General features: G+C 39.9%; 1 protein-coding gene across 1 annotated transcript; it reads left to right on the top strand.

The window, feature by feature from the left end:
- Positions 1-238: 238 nt before the first annotated feature.
- On the top strand, positions 239-18,908 carry cygb2 (cytoglobin 2). The gene is made up of 3 exons (XM_069697170.1): positions 239-957; positions 10,662-10,893; positions 14,669-18,908. Exons 1-3 carry the CDS (start codon positions 764-766, stop codon positions 14,831-14,833), a joined length of 591 nt encoding a protein of 196 aa, XP_069553271.1. The 5' UTR covers positions 239-763; the 3' UTR covers positions 14,834-18,908.
- The last annotated feature ends 6,771 nt before the right edge of the window (positions 18,909-25,679 follow it).

Raw genomic sequence — 25,679 nt, 5'->3', positions numbered from 1 at the left:
AGTAACAATGCTGTGCTTATTATGTGTATTTTGATGCAATGATGTCTCTAAACAGACAGAGACATAGATTCTCAGTCGTTGCATGTGTCCATATGTGCACTCAGACATGTGCTGTATGTGTGTATGTGGGGATTGTTGTCAACGCTCGTCCTCCTCCTCCTTTTTTTGTATCTCTACATTTCTCCACCCCTCTGTCTCTCTGTTTTTCTCCCCACCCTGCTCTCATTCCATCAGGTCCTCACAACACACACACGCCACAGCCTCCGACCGCCTCGTCTCCTCCGCCAGAGCGAGAGGATCAGACAGAGGGAGAGGAGAAGTGACGGGAGAACAACATCAGCATCCCTGACAAGCATCTCCCTCACAAGGGGAGCGAGGGAGAAAGGGAGAGAGAGGTGGGGAGAAAAGGGAAAGAGGAGAGAGAAAAACAGAGCAAAAACAGTGAGAGAAAGAAGTTTTTAGTTGGAGGGAGGACAAGCGAGGGAGAGTTTGGAGTGAGAGAGCTTGGCGGGTGGAAGCGTGGGGACTGGGAGCTTCATTTTCCTTTTTATTTTCTTGGCTGAAAGCGCCGTCTGCCTCCTCTCTCCTCCTCCTCCTCCTCCTCCTCCTCCTCTCCTTCCTCTTCTCTGCTCCTCTTCTCATCCCGACTCTCCTTCCAGCTCCCGCCGTGGGGTCTCAGCTCTCCATCTCCCTCCCCCCTTCCCTCGCTCCCTACCTCCCCCGGGCCCTGCTGGGAGCCTCCGGGCTGCTGCGCCGCAGGAGGATGTCTCGCAGGGAGTCTCCACCACCGCCCTCACCGCCTCCTCATCTGCTGGGAGTGCAGAGAAGAGAGGTAGAGTGCGAGGATCGTCCGGAGCGTGCGGAGCCGCTGTCCGATTCTGAGAGGGAGATCATCCAGGACACGTGGGGGCACGTCTACAAGAACTGCGAGGACGTGGGGGTGTCTGTGCTCATCAGGTGAGTTTTATCAAGGATTCATTGTTTCTGTGAGAAAAAAAACCTTTTGTCTCACAGTGTCAGATGGCACATCTTCACACATTAAGATGCTTAAGTTTCTTGTTGTATGTATTAGTCCATTTTCCCACAGCAGTCACCTTCTTATTTGTTCTCTGTATTCTTTTGTATAAGCATTACACTTAGTTTGTATTTGCACATACTGAAGGACACATGAAGTCAAAGGAAGAGAGCTCTTTTTAATCAAATCAGTAGAAATGCAGTTACATCCAAGTACATTTTTTTGCTGTCACAGTGGAGAAAAAAAGTCTCCTGCGAGTAAATTTCAAACAACGTTATAATTAATGTGCAATAAGAATCTGCTGAAGTCATTAATGATGATGATAATCTTTTAAAAAGGTCAACAATCTTCCTGATCCCCCCCCCTCATCTCTTGTTGAAAAAGACATACACAATATGTAGACATGGTGAGAAGTAGTAGCAAAAAGATGGTGATGCATTTAAATTAAGGTGATGTCACTAGTGCTGTGCTCTAATCAGGATCAAACAACATTCAAAATCAAATCCAATGACAGCAGGTGGGCTGTTTGGTCACAAATTAAATCAAACCACATCCACACAGTCCTGATTTTTTTGTGTTAAAGTCCTTATAATTAGCAAATACCTAAAGATTTTATTTCTTTTATATGATTGTTATATATTGAGTCATGAATATTAAAAGTTACAAAGAAACACAAGTTTTCAGGGGTTTAGTATCTGGTTCAGTTCCTTATCAGCAGCTGCACAGGTTACAACTCAAGTGTTTTCAGGCTTCGTGTTCATGTTTGTCAGGATGACTGGAACACAGAGTATATCTTCACTTGGAGGTCCAGTTCCCTACCAAGCCCCTGCTGAACAGTGCATCGTGTAATTCAGGGGCCCAAAAAGTATTTTCCTGCACACAGATGTATACCTAAAGATAATCAGTATATTCCATTTAATTTGGACAATCGCAGCACCATACCATGACCGTTCTGTGAATTAACTGTGTGCTAAAACCGGTGGTTTGTAACTCAGTACAACTCATATCATTGTGTATCAAGATGCACATAATAAAGATGTTGGGACTTGGACAACGATGTATCTGTTGTATTTATAAAATCCCAACAACAGCATAAAGAGACGGAAATGTAGTTTTTTGCTGACATCCTGTTTAACTTCTCACCTTGACATCATGACATTATTAGAAAGGTTTCTGTTCAAATGTAGTTCAAATTTGAACAGCATTTCTAGAGAACCTGCCATAGAAAATGTGAATGGACTTATGCTTTGTATGTTTTTAATGCTCAGCCTGAAAATGCACATACAAATTTTACACATTTAATCCATATCAAGTCCTAATTCCCAATGTGTTGAAGGAACAATGCTTTTCTGTTGCCATATGTTGAGGACATTTTTAAACGTAATGTCTGAAACATACATAGGAAACACTAATTAAGCATGTAAAGGCACACACACATACACACGTCTGCATCTTTTCATGTTTGTTTTTTTTTATCAAAGGAGACAGACTTGGTTTGTTTAAATGTCCTCAGCTAAACTGTCTCAGTGTTACACTAGGAAAGCCCTTAAAAGCTGGTTCTAAATGGACAGCAAGTCGTAGCCAATGAGACTGATGTGAGTGAGACAAACTGATTTTTGTTTTGGGGTGATGAGAATCCTCAAAGAAGCGAATAGAAGGGGCAGAGAGCATCTTTTGTGTGTGTGTGTGTGTGTGTGTGTGTGTGTGTGTGTGTGTGTGTGTGTGTGTGTGTGTGTGTGTGTGTGTGTGTGTGTGTGTGTGTGTGTGTGTGTGTGTGTGTGTGTGTGTGTGTGTGTCTTTCGCTCTTATCTGTGGATGACAGCAACAAGCTTTGGCACTTAAACGCCTCCCTCCATGACTCCATATTCGTGCTCTCTGCTGTCACTCCTTTCAATTTCTCATGTCTTTCTTATTCCCTCATTTTCTCCTACCTTGATGAAAAGGTGACATCGTTCTTTCTTTGAAGTCTCATTTAGCTATGATAACCATCAAATCAATTATGTTAAACCTGCCCAGCACATTAAAGTACAATGAATGGGTTCTGTTGACGTGTATTTAAGTGTTGATAAATATTGACAACTTGGAATTTTTTTGTAGCTAAGAAACAGCAGAGCGCACATAATGTGTAAATAGACTGCCACACAGACGGTGACAGAATATACGCAACAACAGCTGCATCAAATGATTATTTTCATGATGGAATTAATCATACAAAATATTCAGACCAAGAACTATCAACATATTCAGCCTGCAATTTTAAGAACTTCCAGTTTATATTGACCCTTAGCAAGCCTGAACTTTTTATATTAATGGCACGAAACTGGAAGAATACAAACATCCAGAGAATAGCCTGGTGTGAACCAGAGCCAATTTCACTGTGTGAATATGGGTCTGGTCATCCTCCATTGAGAATTGTTTGCAGTCATTCCATTTAACTGGGCATAGACCTCAGGTTCATTTTAACCAATCACCATGAGCTGAAACTGGCACTCTTGTCACCATTGCAACAACCTACAGCCTGTGTCCACCAAAGCATTTTTTTTTTTGTATTGTTTTAATGAACGCCAGCGGCTTGATGAGGTGCTGAGTGTTTTTTTTCTGTGAATGCTAAACGTTCTGCGATTTGTTTACGGTCAGCGAGAGTTAAAAAATATTCACGCTGTGCTTGTCACGTGCTAATCACAGTGAAGTAGGGGCGGGAAAAACGCGGTTAAGCACCGACACTGGTCGCTGATTGGTCTGGCCTTCAGAGTGGCTGTGCAAACTGTAATACAAGTTCCCAGACTGTATTCACAGCGAAGAAAACTAAAGTTGTGAGCGACAGTTCGGCTAGTCGAAGAAGGGTCATTTACAGGAATAGGAAACAAGGAAAATGTCTAACTGCTTCTTGTTATTGGGGACTCCCTCTGTTATGTACAGGTGTTTTCTTATTTGTTACTGACCTTTTGTGTTTTTTCCAATTTTTTGCAAAACTTCACAAGGACATCATTGCGAATGAGTTGGTAGCCTAATCTACCATCATCGATGTGCTGTAAATAAAACTGAGATTTTTGGAGCGTACTTTTTCTGTTGTGTCGCGTCTTGCACGCTCTACCGAGGCGCCATCCCTCGCCTTAACCAAACAAAGTGATTCCTGTAGGTGAGAACGCGTGTGACACCAACAGTCTCCTGTTGTGTGAAAGGGAAACTGGTTGGACAATGACTGGACCTGATTCTCTGTACATTGTCTGGAGTTCATATTTGAAAAAAACGTAATCAATACGTTATATCGCATTCTTTTCTCGTTAACAGAGGCAATAAGTGTTCACAACGTTGAAATATTCCTTCAAGAAATTCCTTATTTCTAGCTGTTTGTGTGTTTTGGACCTACATCCATAGCAAACAAACAAAAAATTATGATATATTGTTATTTATATATATTATAGTCCCAATACCCCAGAGGCCAAGTAGATGCCTAAAGATTACTGATTGAAGCCTATTTATTTTAATATAAAATTTAAAAAAAATTGTAAATCCTATTTCTCAAAGTATTGAAATTTATTTGCCTAACAAAAGATTTAAAGATGCTGTAAAACAAATTCCAAGATTTGCTTCTCAGTACATCATATACAGGTGTGAAATGAGTTGCAGAAAGCATGTGCAAAGTTTGAAAACTTTGTCGCACTGAAATATGGAGTTCGACCGTTAATCAGTTTCTCAGCCGTCTTCAGCTCAGGTATTTTTAGGCGTGGCTAAAAGGTAACTTCAGTACGTCACCGAGCTAGCTCACAGACGGTTTATGTAACCTTCTGCATGGCTCCTCCTCTCACACGTTGAAACGCTATAAAAGCCTGAAGCTCATTTGCATGAGAGGTTATCCCACTCCACTTCAGTTCTACTCCTGCAGTAGTCAGATTGTTATTGTACATCAGCTAGCTGCTACAGGACGTCTCCCGCCACCCGCAAGTGCATCTTTCTTGGATGCAAGAACCTCCAAAGCAGCGCTGCATCGCTATTTAAATTTCCTACTGATGAAGAAAGGAAAAAGAGGTGGATTGATTTCATGAAGAGCCTCGCTAAAGGAGAGCTAGGATCAACAACCAACAGCCGCCTCTGCAGTGACCATTTCACGACGGATAGTTTCAACTTGGACCGGAGACAGATGGACTTCACGGACACACGGCTTCTCCTGCAGCCTGGAGCCGAACCGAGCATCGCCCTCCCGGCCGTTCATTCTCTCCGGACACACCGGCACCGTCTAGACCAGCACCGTCCGCTGCCGCCAGCAGTTCACCACTCCGCGTAAGTTCTGTGTGCTTGTTATAATTATACCAGATAACTTTTCCAGAGGTGACATTTAGTCCGCGGCGCAAACCTCTGATGTGATTTTACTCGTAGAATAACGGTATTTTGGTGAAATGGGAGCTAATGGAGCTAATTAGCTTCTATTGAGCTCGTAGCTGAGCAGAGTTCAGAAGAAAATGTTCCTATAACCGCTGATTATTTTTTTTTTTTATGCGTCTCAATATAGCTACGATAAGGAACTATAATATATGTAACTGCATTTTACATGTCGGGGTGATGGTAAACATGGAGGAGGAGGAGGAGGAGGAGGAGGAGGTGGAGGGACATCAGTGGAAGAGAAAGACTGTCTGCTCGACCTGAGCAGGTCCAAAGTTTGAACATGATATGTGATGTAATGGATGCGTTGTTCATGTTGCAGTCGTTACAAAACTAAATCAACTCCTCCGCTCTTATTAGCTCTACTATTGTAATGCAGGTGTGTTAGAAGTAGTTGGAGACTCACTGTCTGCTGTCTCTGGTGTCCAGTTTGACTCCTGTGTTACAGCTCACAGGGACAAGCTGGATTTAATTGCATCTGTATTTTTCTATCATTGGACAAATAAATTCTAATTCTATTCTGTTTTCACAAAGCAGGCTGCTCCATCCAGCAGAGAGACAGAGGGTCAGTGTGACATCATGCATGAAGTCACCTGAGAGGTTGGATGTCAGACGGACCGCTTAGTGGGGAAAAGAACTGCAGCCACAGGACTCTCATACAGGACACTGAACACCTTCCAGCGAGTGGGCGGAGCTTCAGCTCCTTCAGGACAGTCTCAAAGCAGAGGAGACTGATGATTATCTCAAGACTTCAAAGCCTAATTTAACATACTTTTCGGTGTTTTTTTTCATTCAAATTTGGATGGGTAGTTAACAAGCCATACTTCTGTGGTGTGATGAACTTAAAACTCCTTTTCATTTCTACTTTACAGCATCTTTAAATGTTTAATCATCCAAATTGTTTCTGTTGCACTTCACGCAACATTTTCATTACTGTGATGCAAAAAGGGCCTAATTATCAACGATTGGCATGCACTTTGTGACATGAGGCTGTTGAGGGATACGATTCTTCCGCGGTTGAGATCTTATGATTCAGAGCAGTGGACAATATCTCCCATGAGAACGCACATTTACATTTTCCTGTCGATCCATTTGCCTGGATGCATCTAGAGAAAAGGCAATGACAAAAGCCTCAGCTGATCTCACCAATGCGTACAAATGCAATTGCACCAAAGAGGCACCCAAGGCATCGGCTGCACAGTGCATATGGCAGCTCTGTGCACACAATCAAACCTTTTCCTGCTTTCACTCAAATGGTGTTGTTGGAGGGATGGTGCTGACGAGAGGAATCCAACACATTTTCATTCTCAAATAATGATATCTAGAGACAATCGCCCTTAATAGATTGTAGGTACCTCCAGTCAATCATACTATATTTAAAAAAGATGGTGGAGCAAGACACACAAATATTTAAATTTGACTCTTATACTGTAAATGCTCCGTGGGAATCAAGAAACAGTTTTAAAAAAATCTCTACAGATACAGTATTAAAACACAAAATACACACAAAATGTAGAGAAAAGGGAGAGTCTATGCTGGAGACTCTTTTAGGTTGCGTAGCATTTTTGGAGCTTAGCATGCTAACATGCTCACAGTTACTATTTCACCATTGTTGACCATCTTATGTTGTCTTATGTGTTGTAGCTTGACCAATTGCTAAGATGACTCTCATTTGTTTCTAAACAAACAGATAAGTATTAAAATTGTAATCTTCCCTTGGTGCTTGATGAGTCTTCAAGTTAGGGGAACAAAGGTGTTACGGTTCATCCTGTGGGGCACATGGATTTCTGGGATTTCTGCTCCAAATTTCAAAGAAATGAATTCAGTGGTTAACAAGATACTTCACTCAAGGTCAAACAGGTCGGTCTTGAGTTTGTTGGTTAAAAAGGAAAAGTCAGGAAATAACGAAAGTCAGCAGGATTCATCGCCTGGGGATCACTAATTAACTGTTGAATTGTTCATTTTATTTGCTTGACCTTTCTACAGCTCTTTAAAAGCAGATCTTCTAAAATCAGGACTACATGAGTTATCTTTTATTGGTTAATAATTAAGCCAGCAGTCATAGAGTATGCCTGGTGAAAAAGGCGTCTTTGAAGTTCCAGCAGTGAGAATCAAGGCTGTTAATGGTACTCCAAAGAATTATAGAAACACTTCCAGTGTAATCAAAAAGTGATTAACAAGCACCACCAATGGTGCTGCTTATCTTTGATGACTTAATTTAAATGCAGAGGCATGTGCAAGAATGTTCAGAGCTCTCCAAAGTACTAAACAACCGGTTCCCCTCCTCACTCAGGAACAGACTGCTCTGAAACATAGCAGTGTGTTTTTTGTGTGATGTTTGTTTCTCTCTTTATGTGGCCCCTTCTATAAAGAAAATACATTGCACGTCACTTCTTTCATGCAGAAAAAAAGAGATAATTACCTCTGATGACTCAGGACAGGGGCTTGACAATGGAGGCCAAACCCAGAAAAGTAAAAGTATCTATATGCATGAGTGGATCGTCCTCAGACCTGCTGCATTTTTTAATTGCAAGACAGTTTTGACCTTTAAAGGTTTCTACTGATTTCTCAGAGTTTGACCCATCGGTACTCATTATGTGTTTTGAATCCATTCAAATGCAGATTTTTTTTTATTCAATAAATTCATTCGAGTTGGAAGATTTTTATCTTCCAACTGAGAGCTTGCAGCAGCTTTATAGCTGACAAATTAGGCAATTAACATAACACAGGCGGGCTGTCTAAGAGTAAAACAGAAAGTTTCACTAAATCGGCTCTCTCCTTTTCATCAAACTCAAACCTTGACATGTTTTATTTCCATATAAAGTAAGGGATTTTAACTAGACAGCAGACAGACAGTCAGACATATTTGCACCTTGACTCATTTGGTATGTTTAAGGTGATAGGGTTGGGCTAGAAAACGAACAAACAAAAAAACACCTGGTTATTTAAAGATTGTGTTTATCTTTGATGGACACATAAATAAAGGTTAATTTATGTCTGTGACAGGAGGATAACTTCAAATCTCCTGCATGTATCCATCCCTCTATCCTCCACACCCTCACTGTCCCCTCATCTTGCGACATGAAAGTACACAACTTTCTGTGTTGTCATTTGTCAGAGGTTCAGGTTCAGCTACCAAAGCCCAAATAATTCAACCAGTTCTGAACAAGATTTTTCTGTGCCTGGCTATGCTCCTGCCATATTTTCTTTTAATGTACTGTAAAACCATGGCTTGGCTCCAGGGGATTCAACATTTATAATTTTAACACAAGAGGACAGGCACAAAAAGAAGAATTCTTCAGAGAAAACATCAGAGGAGAGCCCTGTTCTCTGAAAGCGCTGCAGTTAACTTTCATGTTTGTCTAAGCAGAACAAGAGCTACGAGACAGTCTAAATTATTCCTGTCGCCAAGGAAAAGAGTGTGTTCATATCTTGACAGCTGGTAGAGCCGAGTTAGAATCGCTACAGGCAAGCCGAGCCATCGTAAGCCTAGCATGACATAGGATCTGAGGGATGTGGATGTAGTGTAGCAGGGCTGCCGAGGGCCAAACCCCGACAGGGAAATCATTGTACGAGCAACTCTAGTTAGCTGGATCACTGACAAGATTCAAAGTGGGTCAGAGCAGAAGTGGTTGTCGTGTGTGTGTGTGTGTGTGTGTGTGTGTGTGTGTGTGTGTGTGTGTGTGTGTGTGTGTGTGTGTGTGTGTGTGTGTGTGTGTGAGAGAGAGAGAGTGTGTGCACATGTAAAGCCATCTGTTTCAGTGTTTGTCTGTAAATTTCTTAAAGCTTAGTGTTGACGACTCGACTTTGTTTCATCAATGAAAACCAGCAGTACTTAATCTGTCAGATATCTCAGAGGCCCCATCAGTTCAGCTTGTGGAAACTTTCTTGTTGCTCTGGCATTCACTGTTCTTCTCCTCATTGTCCCCGAGCTGCTGTGAGCCTACAGACAGCTGTGTTAAAAACTGTCAAACCCCAAATCAAAACAAATCGTCCTAACTAGAATCCCACAAGACAATTTACACTTTCTTTGTTTATATCTCTGCTTACATCACCCAGGGAGGTTTAAGAATGGAATTTACTACATGTGCATCTAAAGTAACTCCGGTTGTACATGCTGGGCAGACCTCCAATTATTACCTATACCTTTGAGTAAATTTCAGTAAAGTAAAAACATCCAGACTAAAGCAGGACATTCTTGAAGCTAAAAACATTTTGTAATGTTCCTAATGTTCCTTTGGTAGATGTCTTTCACTTTGTTGCACTTGCACAAACACAGCACAATACCTGCTTGAAAATTAAACACTCATCAGCACACCTGCATCCAATTACCCTCAAAGAGTCTGATAAATCTTTACTGCAGATTCATCAGCACTTCTGCACTGTAAAGCATCTGCTGGGAACTTCCTGCCACACTGATGGTACAGAGGCAAATCACACATTTTACAAACAGTAAAAGGATATGTGAGTTGTTAAACTGCAAAACCTACTTAGTAAAGAAGAAAAAGAGTGACATTGATTTGATATATGGCAGTGCAGAGCAATTTATGGTTTCAGGATGTCATTTGTAGGCTGACTGTGGGTGATATATTGGTAATAACTGGTATGAAATAAGAAAGAGAGTGACTTTTTCTCTTGAATTCAGTTCACTGGCAGATGTTCTGACATTTTCCTTCAGTATTTGCTTGTATATTTCAGAATTCATTGTCCCATCAGTCATTGCTGACTGTAATTTCACCTTCAAATTAACTGCTAATCCAGGAGATTAACATACTTTTACCTCTTACAGATAAGTGGGATAGGTAATCATTTTTCCTCAATAAATAAATGACTGTTTGTAAAGTGGAATGTTTATCTATTTTGTTTGATTGGGTTTATCTACTTTATCTACAAGTTTAGCAAATTAATCCTCAAATCTTAGAAAATTATCTTAAATCTCACAGTACAGCTGATGCTAATCGGAACGTCATTAGTTCTGCATAAACTTAAAATTCAAAGTAATGATTTCACCTGGTTGGAAGTCAGTCATCTAATAATCTTTCTGAGGGGAATTGAAATGTCTGCACCAATTTTTGGGATCACCAAGGTTAGTAGGATTCATCCTCTGGGGATCATGAGTGTCTGTACCAAAATATATCATCCGCTCAATATTTGCTGAGACCAAAGTTCTCCAGACAAAAATATCCAACAACACTGAGCAACGTGGATTAGAAAAATATCTATTTTGCACTTTTGTAATCTAATATGTTTGAATTTGCCTCTTTAGGTTTTTTGTCAACTTCCCATCGGCCAAACAGTATTTTAGCCAGTTTCAGGACATGGAGGATCCGGATGAGATGGAGCGAAGCAGCCAGCTTCGGCATCATGCCCGCCGGGTGATGAACGCCATCAACACTGTGGTGGAGAACCTCCATGACCCAGAGAAGGTATCATCAGTGCTGGCCCTGGTGGGAAAGGCCCATGCTATCAAGCACAAAGTGGAACCCATGTACTTTAAGGTAAATTTAGGGAATAATCCGCTCTTACATTGTCTTTCACTTCAATCCATGTTTTTCTACATGTTAAACTACCTTTGCCAAAGGGGTGTTGTTTCACTGAGTTTTGGCCACTTGATTTGTGGGTTTATAAAACAAAGCAGATTGTGTCCTAAAAGATTATTATCAAGTGCTCTCCGCACTGGATAAGTCACAGTTTAACAGAAGCATTTTCTTGCTTCAGCAGCCCCTGGAATTATCAAAGCAACACAAAATCTTTTTCTCATTTCCAATAGAATACGATGGGCAATATTATACGTTTAGCTATTAAAATTTACCCTGGCCAAAGAAATCCCTCATGTTTTGCTCTTATCTGTTCATTATCTCTCAAATGCAGCTATTACCTGTTTGCAAACAAAAATACATCAAATTGTTGTGACGCCACCAGTTAGGTTTTAATCAGAGTCGTGAAACGCTACTTGACTCAAATACAACAAAACACTGTATGAAAGTATTTTATGGGACAAAAAACAACATGATTCTTGACAAGCTTTTTTTTGGTCACAGCTGCTCTGTATAATGTAAAAATTTAAACACGGCAGACAAACATATCAAACACAATTCAGCAGTCTCTTCTATGTCAATGCAGGGAGGTGAGAAGCACCTCAGGACTGCAAAAGTCAATTTTCAACCGCTGTTAAGATGGTTTTTTTCAAAGTATAAGATATCAATGAAATATCCTTTGAATTGTTTTTTATGTCCTATTATAAAACCCAACAATGTACCAGCCTCAGTCTTGATGTACAGTGGTACATCAATAGTCAAGTACTATATAGCAGCCAATAAAAAAATATATATTAAAGCAGTTCTTAAAGTTAGTAAAGTTATTGAATTTTAAAAATGTTAAATTGAGTGGGACACTGTTACCAGAGCTCACAGTGCTGATTACATGTGGAGGCAGACAAAGAGAGAATCAGACTGACTATCATCATAAGTGTTTAATACCCAGCTGTTTAATATGGACCATGTGGTTACATAACTTTCAGTGTGAAATCCATGTAGTTCCCTCCTCATCTGATTGAAGAGGGATGTACTGTATATTGCTCACCTCCTCAAGTCTTTTGAATGTTTGTTCATAAATGCAGCTATAAAGAGAACACTTTACTGCTATTTAATTCTCCTTTGCCTTCCGACTGCCTTCAAAATACATTTTCAGACTGAATTGATCACTTAGTGAATAAGTCATCAGACTGTGCATTCCCTGAATTTTTTGCAACATATGTACAAGAGGGAGCCCATTAGGTCATTACACATTACTTTTATTACTTCCTGTCTCTTCATGACAGGAGAAACGGTGGCAATCAGCACATGCATATCTTAGTAGCAATGAAACTCATAATTGTGAGTAGTTTGTAAAACAAACCCAAAAAGGTCCATAGTTAAAGTACTTTATGCCTTTTATATGATTCTGTCTTACAATTTTCTGGATTTTCTGGACTGAAGAATTTATCAAAATCATCTGCTGATGAACAAACATGGAAATCAATGCATGCAGTTACATCAGTAGGTAATGTCGAAGCAGCAACCAGTGATGTCACCCATTGGTTTGTGAACTGCTGTTCTGAAGCCTCGAGTTCAGTATTACAGCTGTCGCTCTCTTGATGTTTTGGAGCCAGAAGTGACCATATTTGGTCAAACTGGGAAGGAGTGAGGGGTATATTTGACTTGATTTCTGAGGACACTATGTTCAGCCCACCTTTAGTTGAAATCTGACTGCACCACATGCCTGTCAATCACACAGACACGCCTCCAAACATACCACTTTTTAAGGCCTAATATCTCATTAGTGAGTCGAATATTTTCAGATGGACTGCCGGAGAACTAATAACAAGGAGTGGATTAAGTGAATGACCCCATAAGGACTTGACTTTCTATTTCATGGGAGAAGTTGAAAGGGAGTCAATGGAGCCAGAAGCTTTTTGGCCTTTGGTGGCATCACTTTTTAGACTCAGAAGCTACGTCCACTTTCATATACAAACCATGGTATGGTCATGACATGCTTAAAAACTGCATTAGTGTCTGAAGAGGCAATTTATTGAGCTTTAAGAGAATTCCAGTTTATTTCAACCTGGCGTATTTCAGAGTAACTTTGGATCATACTAAATCCTGACTCCTCACTTCTGCTTTAATGTTTGGAAAAATGAGGAGTATATCGGCATGACCAGCACTAGCTCCCAGTAGCTTACAAAAAATGAAAATTTCATATAAATAATATTCAACATTTGTTGCGCCCGGAACGATCATTTTCCTACCACCCATACAACTTGCCAACAGACCAAATCACCCTGCATATTCATCCACACATGCCTACAGTATATAGACAATACAAACAATTTTGTGTGTCTTCAGTTGAACTGCAGCTACACTAATAAGAATTACACCACATTGATCTTTACGGTTCAAGCTTAAACACATGTCCTTTGTTCCAAAGTTGTTGTTTTTTGTTTTTTATATACCATCATTGTTATTTTTGTTGATTTTTTTTAATTAACATTGCTGAACAAAAGACAAAACAAACAAAACAGTCTAGTAATAACCTCACAAGACCAGATCTGCAACATTATTTAACTGTGATGAGTACAAGTAAAGTAACAAAACCATAATCAACACTCATGGGAGCACAAAGTACCTTCTTGAATGGAAAAAAAACCCACTGTACAGTCATCAATACAACCGGAAGTCCTCGGACATAATGACCAGATATAATGTGATTGTCCACACTGTTCAATAATAGTTCATATTGTCCACCAGGCAGGATACAGAGATCAATGCTTCCAGATTATTAGTTCAGTCCATTCAGATATTGTAATCAAATACAGGTCACAGATATTCAGTGAAGATCTAAAGTTCAACCGAGGACAGCTTTAACAGGTAATTTTCTAAAAACATTAAATATTAATTCAATTCACTCTTTGTAATTATACATTACATACACACATATTTCCAGTGACACAAAATTATTCTACAGCCAGTAACCATGAACATAGTAAACCACAACCTCCTTGTCAGTAATCAAAATAGACTCAAAGTGGGGAATTTTTTCAGGTGTGTTTCTGATATCTTATTGAAGAAAGATTCAGCGTCTTTCCGAATAGTCCAAATAATCTCCAGCACGTGTCATGGTACCTTCGTTTTAGTTTTGCCACTAACTTCTGCTCCAGAAGCTTTCAACCACATCTCATGGGCTTCCTCAGTTGATTAAGTTGCTCAGTTGTCAAGGACATGCTGTAGTATTACATACCCTGAATATGCAGATTTGAGCACACGAAAAACAGATGAAACTTGGCTTAAAGCCGCATATAAATGTAGCTTATGATGTTTGGCTAAAAAGCAGTTTGTTTGTTTGTTTGTTTGTTTGTTTGTTCTATTGCCCTAGTTGTAGTTCTACTTCAAGCCAATGCTGTTTGATTGCTGAGGCTTTAACACCACAGCTTGTTGGGGCACATTTGCTTTCCCTTTTTATCTCCTGCTTTGTCACTCCCCACCTCTGTTGTCTTTCATCTCTGCTTTGTCATTTTGTTCCCTTTGTGTTACCTGTCCATCCACTGCTTTCATGTTTTACAGTTATCATTTCAATTCTCACCTGCCTCGCCCACTTTTCTGTAACAGTGAAATGAATCGCTTCGGTTTCCGTGTTACCTCCTGAGTACCACGTATTCCCTCTTCGTCTTTCTCTCTCCCTCCCTTTCCTCTTTTTTCCATATTAATGAAGTTTCTTTCTCACCCTCCTTCTTCCCAGATCCTGAGTGGCGTGTTGCTGGAGGTGTTGTCTGAAGATTTCCCAGAGTTCTTTACGGCAGAGGTGCAGATGGTGTGGACCAAACTGATGGGGGCGGTGTACTGGCATGTGACAGGGGCCTACACAGACGTGGGCTGGCTCCAGGTCTCCAGCTCGGCGGTGTGAGGCATCATCAAGAAGAGGGGGTAAAGGAGTTTCCAGTGGACTTAATTAAATTAAAAGAAGGAAAATGTTTCTGTATAATGTGGATGGAGAGACTGGGTTTCTGTGTGGATGGTTTCACAGACATGGATCAGATTAACGTGGTAATCCGTTTAAATTTGTTCGTTATTTTGGTCGCATTTTGGTGCTAAGCTTTCATTGCTGCACTTCAGAGAGATCAGTCGAACACCAAACGATGTGGCCGGACATTATTTTACTCTTCCGCTCTTAGTTCTAGCTTATGTAAGTGGTGATTTGGTGTGTGTTTTTAGCAACAAAGGCTATCACTGCTAATGGTAACTAGTTCTTCTACTGTTTATTGTAAACAAACTGCTGTTGCCCTTAGAAGCAACAGCACATTATCTTATGTGTAGCATGAGATCTTCCCTGTTAAAGAGCTGCCGATGGTTTAGACTTCAGAAGCTTTAATGAACTGGTACTTTTAATTTCTTCCGTCTGAAGGCCTGTGAAGCTTTTCAATCTCGCGAAACAAATACGCAGTTTAGAAAGGCACCGGTGGCAGATTTATTTAAACACTTTTTGACGGAGGTGAACAAAAACAGAGAAGCCAGGCAATTTTAGCTGATTGTCCAAAATATGAACCCTGCAAAAGGGTCCGAAAGAGGCACTCAATTGGCAACATAACTGCATATTATGTCCACGATACACGCAGAAGACATGCACATATTTTTGTTGGTGAGTGGAATGGGGTAAAGGAAATTGGCCCCGCTTTTTCTGACAGAAAATGTAACAATATAAAGTAAAACAAACAAACAAACAACAAAAAAAGTATAAGCTAATGATTGTGTTCTTTAGTCTATGGAGCTAGGTGTGCTAAGCAAGGTGAACATGCTAACAGACAAATATCAATTACTGCTCACAGGAATTTCACTGTTTTTCAAGTTAAGTAAAAATGGCATATTTGGAGTCATGTAGTTTGAATAATTGTTGTATTCTGGGTCTTAAAGCTTCATTCTATTCAAACGGTCAGTTTACCCAAATCATCTAAAATACCTGTTTCCTCAGTGATGTATCCATTCAGATAATTTGTTTGTTGGTCCAGGTTTTCTTGACAAATGGAATTTAATTTGTGGTGACCACGGCATTTAAAAAAACAATTTGAAATTCAAGATCACCTTTGTTTCAAGGCTTGACAGGCCTGCTGCTATGGTTGCTAAGCTAACATTATGTTGGACTATCACCGTTTTTTGCTGTTTCTTCAGTGAACAGCCAGTTAGGGCAGAATTGGATATCTATATTTGAAAGTGTTGCGGATTATTACTTTACAGAGTTCATTTCTGTGGAAACCTGCGGTGTGAGAAGCATTTTGTCGGCCGCACTTATCAATACACCTCATGATATTTTGAAAGGTAGAGAAAAAAAATGTTTAGACAAGGAATGATTTTTATGATCGGAGAGGGGGGCAGTTAGTCGTTAAAGCCCCGGCTACGGGACCATGGAGCTGCAGACTGTTAATAGGTCCTCTTTGTGTCCGACTCCAGTATATCCTCATGTTTAGGGGACATGCGCCCCTCTCTCTCTCTATTTAATGTCTTGTTTAACTTTACTGAAGTGTTGTTTGTATCAGTGTACAGTGGGCAAACTGTGTACATACTCTTCTGCCTTTGTTTACAACTCATTGACACATTGATCTGTTGACGTGTTAAAGAGGGCTGTTTCTGCTATTTTAATGTTCATCATTTGGCAACAATGCTTTTTCTTTTCATCACACAAACACGTACACACTAACATTGTGAAAGTGACATGGAAAATATCAGCAGGTGGACGCGATCAGTAACCACACACGAACACATTCCCACACAGGCATGCTATGCTAATATTTACAGGACTGCCAGTTGGTTTACCTCTACAGGACCCCATCAGAGAGATCTGCTGCTTTAAAGGCTCCATTAAGGGCTTTAGAAACTCACTCTGGAGGTCTACGAAAAACATGTCCGCTCTACAAGTGCCATCAGTGTGTTTTCTTTAGATCCCTAACACAAGAAATTATATCTAAATTCATGCAAATGGACAGACTGCATATCGTGGCTTGTACTGCCTTTACTCTAACACAATGAAAGATTTCTTTATGTTTCTCAAGGAGCATGAAGGGACTCTGCAGGCCTCAGTTATCTGCCCCTCCCTCTTTACCTTACTTAACCTTTAGACTACATGCCCTCCATCTGCGAGACTCGCTCCAGTCAATTCCCAAGCATACCCAGCAAATCTGTTTAGGATGGACATTTGATCCAATCTTTGGTTTGCATCTGCTCCGGTGACGTCCTGTATCTCCCATCTGACTCCCGTCTGCATCAGCATCTGGCATTAATGAGGAAGTAATGAGTCTCCTCTCCTCCTCATTTGGTCGTTCATCTACTGTAACTTCCCATTGCCTCTGTTAGGACCACATCACTGACAACAAAAACAATTATGACTAGACAGATGGTCATTCACAACACTGCTTTATGAATGTCTCGTTCATTCATTTGAAGTGATTTCAGCACTTTCATATTCAAAAATTAATATTAGAAATCAAACATGTATCTAATATTCTATGTGATGCAATTTGCCACATCCTGGACCAGTGGTTTCAAAATTATTTCTATCCAACCATCTTTTGGAAACTGGAAACAAATTACAGCCCCCTGAAGTGTGATTGATTGCATTTCAATAAGGAAGAAAGCCAAGTGGAAGTGACATTATTGAGAAATTTATATTATTTATTATAATCCAAAATGTATTCTCAATTTCCTTCACTGGGTTTTGAGCTATTTTTGGATAGAAACGTCAACAAATAGTTAAAGCATTTTGCCAAATATCTTTTCTAAAAGGTTACTATGGTTTAATCCACATCGGTGTCCAGAGGCCAAAAACAAATCCCCTTATCTCAAGTTGATATCTTGTTAAACTTCGTGTTCATATCTTCTTCTCTACACATGATACTGATCTTGTCATATTCTCATAACAACATTTGTTTTCTTTATGAAAATGATATATCGAGATAACCGGATGACTTAACTTGTTCATCGCTACTTTGTGATCTTGTGATACTGATATTAAAAAAAATATTACAACCACAGCAACCGCCCTCCACTTCAGTATTTCTAAAAACTGTCTGTTTACGTCCAACCCTGCAGAAGTTCACTAAAGAGTCCCATTAAACAGGTTCCGTTCAAACTGAACAGGGGAGTCGTAAGCTTATGTCACACAGAGATGAGTCAGACAAGGGGATAAAAATATACACAGGAGTCAAACAAACTTCAAAGTAAACTATTTCCACTTTGGCTCAAACAGCTCTGCAGGCAGTAAAGCTATTGTCAGTCATAAATGATCTGAAAATACACAGCGTTCCTATTCTCTGCCCGACTTCTGACCCTCTGAGGTCGGATTGAGGTTCAGGAATATTTTTGCAAAGAAAACTTCCCCAGACATCTTGTTTATTATATACTGTGTGATGTGAAACCTATCTGCAAACACACACTGCACTGTCACGCTCGCTAAGCTGAAGGTTTTGTGCCCCTCGTCGTCTGTTTGCAGCACGTTTTTCGTCTCTCTATAAACACACAATTATGTGCAGACACATCCCAATGACACTCAATTTCTTTTTCACTCTTCTCACTCACATGTGGTTGGGCACGTCCTGGCAAGCCCAGTGTACAACAGCAGCACTTATTGCAAAATATATTTATATCATTTCAGGCTGAAAATTCCCTTTTCTTTGCTCATTGATTCAGTTCAAACATTAGTTCACGTTCAGAAAATAAGGGCATCACAGCAAATGTGGAACTGTGTGTTTTTGTTGTGAACCGTTCCTGTTTATCAGTTGAAAAGTTAGGACTTTATATTTTTCTAAGTATATCTCTGAGAAGGGTTCTGTGTATTTGAATACTGTATATGCATATGTCATTGTATCCTGCGCTGTCCGTGGGAGCGAGTGCAGTGGCTTTGTAGTGTTTTGAGCATGTTTGCACAGACTTGTACCCTCGCAGACCTGGTGAAAATGAATCATGACCATCAATAAACTATACTTGTAAATTTGTCTGTCTTTGGTTTTTAAAGGAATAATTTGACGTGTCGATTGACGATGCTGATAAAGATGCTTCTTCTATTGTCAGTTTTTACTTCACACTGTACAACCAACAGGCAAAAGGTGTACCACGTGTCAGTGTTCAGGCTGAAATAAATCAGACATGTCGCTGGTGAAATAATCTGTTTCCTGCATATGTGTTACACAACCAAGTATATTCAGGCAATTGACTGTTCCTCCAGCTGCAAGACCACCAGAGAACATTACATCCAGGTTACATCACCTGGAGAAACTGTTTGCGTTTATACGTTTGACTCACATTTTCATCTAGAGTGATATACAGTGAGGGCAAGAATGAGATTACAGTCAGCTTCTTGATCAAATTCTTGATTGAATTTAATGACAAAATAGGTCATTTGTCCATCCTCAATATGACACACACAAGCTGTCCCTGACCTGAAGTTCAGAAATTTGTTCTACGATGTGACAAAGCTCTGGTTAAAGGGTAGGCTCACACAGTATGTTTAGTTTTGTCTCTGCATTCCTAATGGACTTTCAGTAGTGGTGATGGAGGAGACACAAGTTAATTTGAGGATTATATGAAGCCTAGAGGCTAAGTGAGACTGATCAAGCTGCTTTAACATAAAATTTACTCATTTTAAAAAATTCTTCCACTGCAGCTCTGCAAACACTGTATAGAGAAACACAAAAACCTGGAAGATAGTGTGTTTGTTTAACTGTGCCCGGCTGCGTAAGGCTCGTAAGAGCTAAACATACATTTTTAACACGTTTGTATTTTACCATTACTGCCATTGAACACACAGAAGGAGGGAATCTCTCGACCTTCAGTATGAACACACAAAATGATTACAGAAATCAAATCCTGCCGCTGTGTTTATGCAGACCCCTGTCTGATGTTTTAAGACAGGTCTGAAAAACTGTGCCCCTTTCTTTTTGTTTGGGTAAAGATAAAGATCACTACAATGAGAGGCAGCTGGATTCTCGAGATAACACGATAATTCTGTGTAACTGTGGTGCAACAGGTTAGAAAGATCATTGTTTGGGTTGAAATAAGATTTGAGAACCTACATTATAAAGTGAGAAAAAGGAAACAAACAACAGCATCTGAAAAAAACTGATGTTTTTCTTGGGTCTCAGTCCATACCCTAGCCATTACCCTATTTTCATAGGGTAAAATGAGCGATTCTTTGGGGGAAAATAAAACAAATGCAAATGTGAATGAGGAGACCATTTTTATAACCCTAATTATAATTAGGTTTGATCAGATTTAATCATAAAGAAAAATAGTCCAAAGTTTAGTTGTAGAGTCCTGCTGTTCTAACCAACATAAAAGGCAAGAAGTTTCTAAAACAAAATATATAAGTAACAGAAAAATACACACATTAGGATTTAAAAAGTAATAAATTAAGAATATGTTATATACAAGTAATGAGAATTTGCAGAAAAGTAAAACAGTGCAGTGAAACATGAATCAAATGTCCAGAATAATGTCATAGAAGGTGGCAGCGAACAGAAGTTTTAAGCCTTCTTTTAAAGAAGTATGAGGAGGAGAGTGTTTCAGATTTGTGGCGCTTAGAATATGAATGCTGCTTCTCCATGGGATGCTTGGATGGTTCAGTAGCAGATCCAAAGTGAATGGTTCATTCAGTGCTTCATAAACCAAAACTATTTGAAAATCAGTTCTTGGCCCTACGTGAAGCTGGAGCAAAGATCTGTAAACTGGTGAGATGTGTTCCACTCTCTTGCTTTAGTGAGGACTGCAGGAGTACAAAGTGGAAAATGGATTTTATTTTTCATTTGTATTATTTAAAAAAAAAATATTTTTCTCTTCGTGGGCTAATCACCATGTGTTTTTTTTTCTCTTTCCAGCCTAATCCTGGTATTTAAATGTCGTTATTTAACAAATTCTCCTCATCTAAAGATGAATTTGACCCAGATAACCCAGCACAGCACACATCTCCTGCCTGCAGGTAGGCAGCAGAGGTACTCTGCTTGGCAGTCCCACCGTTTCATGAACAAGAGATAATTAAATGGAATAAGATGTAAATGTTCTTAATCAATGATTAATGGTTTCCTGTTCACTACTTAATGCTCCAGGCGAGACTCTATCTAAGGCTCCAGTGGGAGGTTCATGGAGGGAGGAAGACGCAAATTTTTCAAATCCATACAGTAATATATTCAAACCGAACATCTTGTTATCAAATGGTGAAGAAGACTTTGATATATCTGCTCTTAAAACGCAGGGAAGTGGTTTAGAGTTTTCAATAAAAAGCATTCACACAGGCTGAATGGTTAGTGATTGGGTTTAAATGTACTTACTGCCTGTAGGGAATCGATATAATATCTTTCCCTGCTGCCTGGCTTGAGTGATAGGAACAGGTGAAGCAGATATAGAGTCATACATTAGAGCCATTCTCCCACAAGTATATCCATCGTGCACAGCGTGGTTGACAGGACACCGACTTGTCACCATGGTGACACATTTACCCGCTGCCACATATTGTCATTTCCTGGGAGCACTGGTAACAGGGGCTCATCCCATCCTGTGGGCCTGATGCACAAACACACCTGGACAAATTCTACAGACCTGAACACACACACCGAGGCTAAAATAAAGATTGGACTGGAAAGGAACAACAGGCGTCCACTGCTTACAGCCAAAAATGGAAGGTAGAAACATCCTGACACATTACCTGATATATACTCTGTTTGACGATGTGTTAACATTTATTATTCAATCAGGAGGGAGACTCATGCATATCTGAGTTGTTGGTATTTATCAGATTATCTGAATCTAAACAAATGAGGACAATTTAGTAAAACTCCCCTTGGTAGATCTCAAGCTCTTTATTATTGGTATTTAGAAAGATTGCACCCGTGTGTGGACTGCTGAGCATCACTATGAATCTGTAAAGATTAGACTGATTAGTGAGTTCTCTTCAAAGTTTTGAAAGAGAGAATTGTGAACCTTTAGCACTACAGACCATTTTAATGTGTTTTAGCTTTTAATGTTGTTGTTTTAGCAACTCTACTGATTGGTTCACAGTTATCTGCTGTGTTTATTGAATAATCCTCTCAGTACATCACTTGATCATCATTAATCACACAGAAAAGGAAATTGAGCATTTAGCAGCTAAATGGTGTGTTCCTTAAAGTGGGAAGTTGAAATTTTCAAGTTGCAAGTTAAAAATGTTTCTATGAGCAAAATACCTCGCGCTAGCATCACTTGACTTCCGAGGTTAATTGAGTGCAGCAAAACATGTTGGAGTTGGTGGAGAACCTGATGGAGGTAAAAGGAGGGTCAGAATTGGACTTAGGTTTATGTGACCAGAATCACACGGTCCATATGGCCAGCAATCTACACTAGTATCTGTAAACATGGCCAACATAAAAGCATATCACAAAAAAAAAAAAAAAAAAATCACTTCATGCAGCTTTTTAAAGTCCATTTAAGCAAGTGAATAAATGTCATGTTATATAACATTTAATTCAGTGATAGAGTTGAGAGAGTTGGCATCCATCCTCTCTGGAAAACTGAGTTACAGTTAAAAGCTCCAGGAAAAAGTTACTAAAAGGAGTTAATGACCAGGCGTCTTTTAAACACGTACAACTACAGAATATATGGCATGTCAGTACAACCTGGTTTAATTTAAAGTAAAAACGCCACCAAATTTAGTCTGTTTACAGATCCTGAGGAGCACCACCACATATTTAAATACTGAGGTCACCAAACCTCTGTAGTCCAATCATTATATCTGCTTTAGGTTTGAGCTATCTCAGCCGCCATTACCGTAACGCACCACATTCTCAGACCGAACTCACACTGATGCTAAATTGGTGGAATACTCTAACTCCTTTGTTGGCATTGTGCGCCTGTTTGGGCAAAATTATTTGGCTACTTTCATAATTTTCATTAGTTGGTGACATCATCCAGTTCTCAGCATAGAACTCTGCCTGTATTCAGCCTGAGCACAGGTTTAATCAACAACAACAAATGACATCACCTGCATAGATGTACAGGCCCTTAATATAAACACTGTTTGTTTTTTTTCTCCTCGAATTAGAATCCAAAAGGTGAGACATGACTAAACCATGAGTGGAAAGTTGATTTGCTCCTCGGTTAATACCAAAAATCTCAATTATAGTGTGTGCCAATGGCCGGATAAACTCCCAGCTGACAGGACCTTTGCTGCATTGTCCTTTGCTCTCTTTCCACACATTTCAAAAGAAATGGTCTCAACTGCAACTATCCAATAAAAGCCCTCAAAAATAATCTTTAAAAGAGTCTTACATAAGGAATATAATAGCTTGTCTATTTTAGCAATTGAAATGCAATTCCAGAAGTTTAGGAACCAGTGGGCTAGCCGCTTAAAATTTCCAGATAAATCCCTTAATTCTGGCCAAGCACGGGCAGGTCAACACAAATAACAGGTCTGTGACAGCTAAACCCCCTGATTTCTAGTCACTGGTGAGCCTGTGCAGCTCTTCAGCACTATAAAGCTTGAGGGGAGGCCTGGAGAATTTTCCAATTAGGAGGCATGAGCTCGTCTCAAAGCTGCAGATGAGATGCACAGCCACATCGCTGCAACTTGACATTCCCGATAGCCACTTGTGTGAACTTCCATCTGTCTGCTGTCCATGCACCAGCGGTTTCACGACAGAGTGGTGACAGCAGAGTCACTGATGCCGTTGGAAGGAATGTAATGTTTGGTTTGAGAATATCCAAATCCTGCTGTCCAGAAGAAATATAACCTCAGCCTAATGAGACCAACAATGGGGAAGTTTAGGATTTGATTTGTGTGTTTGTGTTCATATTTATAGACATTTTCTGTCGTGGAGCCATTCTCATTATGTTGCCAGGTTATTTTGTTCCCCTTAACAATGGTCATCATACAATCTGAGTGGGATACAGCTTTTAATGGGGATTAAAATGCTACAGCAGGCGATCCTCACTCATTTACTGATTTACAACATGTAAAAAAGAGAATAACACATTTTAGTAGAGCACATGAACAATAAAAGTGAAGTCCAGCAGTGCAGATAATTGCTTTAACTACATTTAAAATATAATTGGCACCTGTAAAACACTACTTGAAACTAATCTAGATTCAAGTCTACCTGGAGGCTTTTGGTCTGTTGCCATCAGTTTGTTTTAACAGACAGATTATATGGAAAAAAAGTCAAGGAATTTTTTTCTCCTCCTGTTCTGAACTCGTCCGAACGCATATAAGTGATACTTTGTCATAATTAGTGAATTAAATCTTGAGTTATGGCCGCAAATCTGTTTGTGAGGTAACAGTCACCTTTGACCACCAAAATCAAATAATTTTATCCTTGAGTCCAAGCAAACGTCTGTGCCAAGTTTCATCTAGGTGTTCCCGAGGCATAAAAAACTAATACTATCCTTTCGAATTACATTGAACCACTGACTTTGGCTGACATGAAGAGTCCATATTTGTTGGTTTTGTTAAGAATCAAGTCGGACATATTGATTTTTTTTCAAAAGCATATCCTTGTAATCGGTACAATTTGTATATTGAAAGTAAGAAACAGAAACGGGTAAAAAGGATTAACGCAGTATGACACAAACATGGCATGAGGCTGAGTGGACAGTCCTGAAGATGGATCAGTACACTAGGTGGCTGGTTGGGTAATGAGGAACAGGTGTGCAGGTGACTGGGGAAATCCTAGGGACAACTGCTAGACAGAGAGGGAGGGGCGGAGTGTAGATAAACAGAAAGCGTGAGAGCAGCAGAAATGGCACAGAAGAAGATGCAAAAAGAAAAAGCCTGTTGGTGCTTTTCATTGGAGATTAGGCAGTAAATATGTGAATCACTCACAATAAGTGCACACACAGCACAACATAGCTTAGGTGTGCAGCACAGAGCTGTGCTTCAGTAATGCACCATGTCATCTTTTCTAATCTGGGATTGACTAATCCCCCACTGTTCCTGATCCAGGCAGGCAGGCGGGCAGGGGGAGAGTCTGGAAAAGGCCCCCGCCGCTGTGGTGACTGTTTTCAGCATGGACTGTTCATGTTGACCCTGCTGTCTCCTTGACTGCAGGGTGGTGGTGGTCTCTGAGGACCATGTGCACCACCATCATGTTTCTCTCCACTCTGGCTTTTGTACTGCGCCAGCATTTCGTCAGCCCGGTCAAGACGTAAGTTGTAGTTTTTTCTTAACCTTTTTCCAAACAGAAAAGCGTTTTTTATATCTCTGTTTGGTACTGCCATCATGCAGTAAGCTATACATTCATTTTCTTATCACACAATCAAACAAACTATGTCAAAAACTGCTGTTGACCCAAATTACTTACACTAAAAATCTGGTAGTGACTGGTGAAACGAAAGGTAAAACTTTCTGCTGCCATTTCAAAACATGACAGAGTCTGAGAAATTTTTGTTCATCAACCAAACTCAAACTCAAACCCAAACCCAAAAATGATTAGTCACAAAATTTCACATTTGATTTATTCATTTAACTGTTCTATTATATTTTCTCTAAATTTGAACTCCCTCTGAATTTGCATGGACTGTGATTGTGGAGCTGAAGGCTTCATTCATTTCCCTTTTTTTGTATTTTCAGAGATAAAAGTCAAATTAGTCTGCAATGATCTGCCTTGTGTAAGATGTGTGTAATCATAGAATCTAAACTCCTCATCATGTCATTGTAAACAGCTCAGTGCAACAGGGGACCTCAAGGTGTGTTATCTCCTGATCCTGACCTCTATTTTTGCATTTGTACAAGTTCTGTACACTCC

The sequence above is a fragment of the Brachyistius frenatus genome, unplaced genomic scaffold (genome assembly GCF_029030835.1).
Source record: "Brachyistius frenatus isolate BFR_SWC_R1_liver_20210118 unplaced genomic scaffold, ASM2903083v1 Contig_23, whole genome shotgun sequence".
Taxonomy (NCBI): Eukaryota; Metazoa; Chordata; class Actinopteri; family Embiotocidae; genus Brachyistius; species Brachyistius frenatus.
The sequence above is the reverse complement of the archived record's forward strand: the minus strand, read 5'-3'. Positions and strand labels throughout refer to the sequence as shown.

Bases quoted from the DNA above. Each gene is read 5' to 3' on its own strand.
- cygb2 (XM_069697170.1), top strand. From the start codon at position 764: ATGTCTCGCAGGGAGTCTCCACCACCGCCCTCACCGCCTCCTCATCTG. The intron at 958-10,661 runs GTGAGTTTTATC...TTGCCTCTTTAG, and splicing joins GGGGTGTCTGTGCTCATCAG to GTTTTTTGTCAACTTCCCAT. The intron at 10,894-14,668 runs GTAAATTTAGGG...CCTTCTTCCCAG, and splicing joins TGGAACCCATGTACTTTAAG to ATCCTGAGTGGCGTGTTGCT.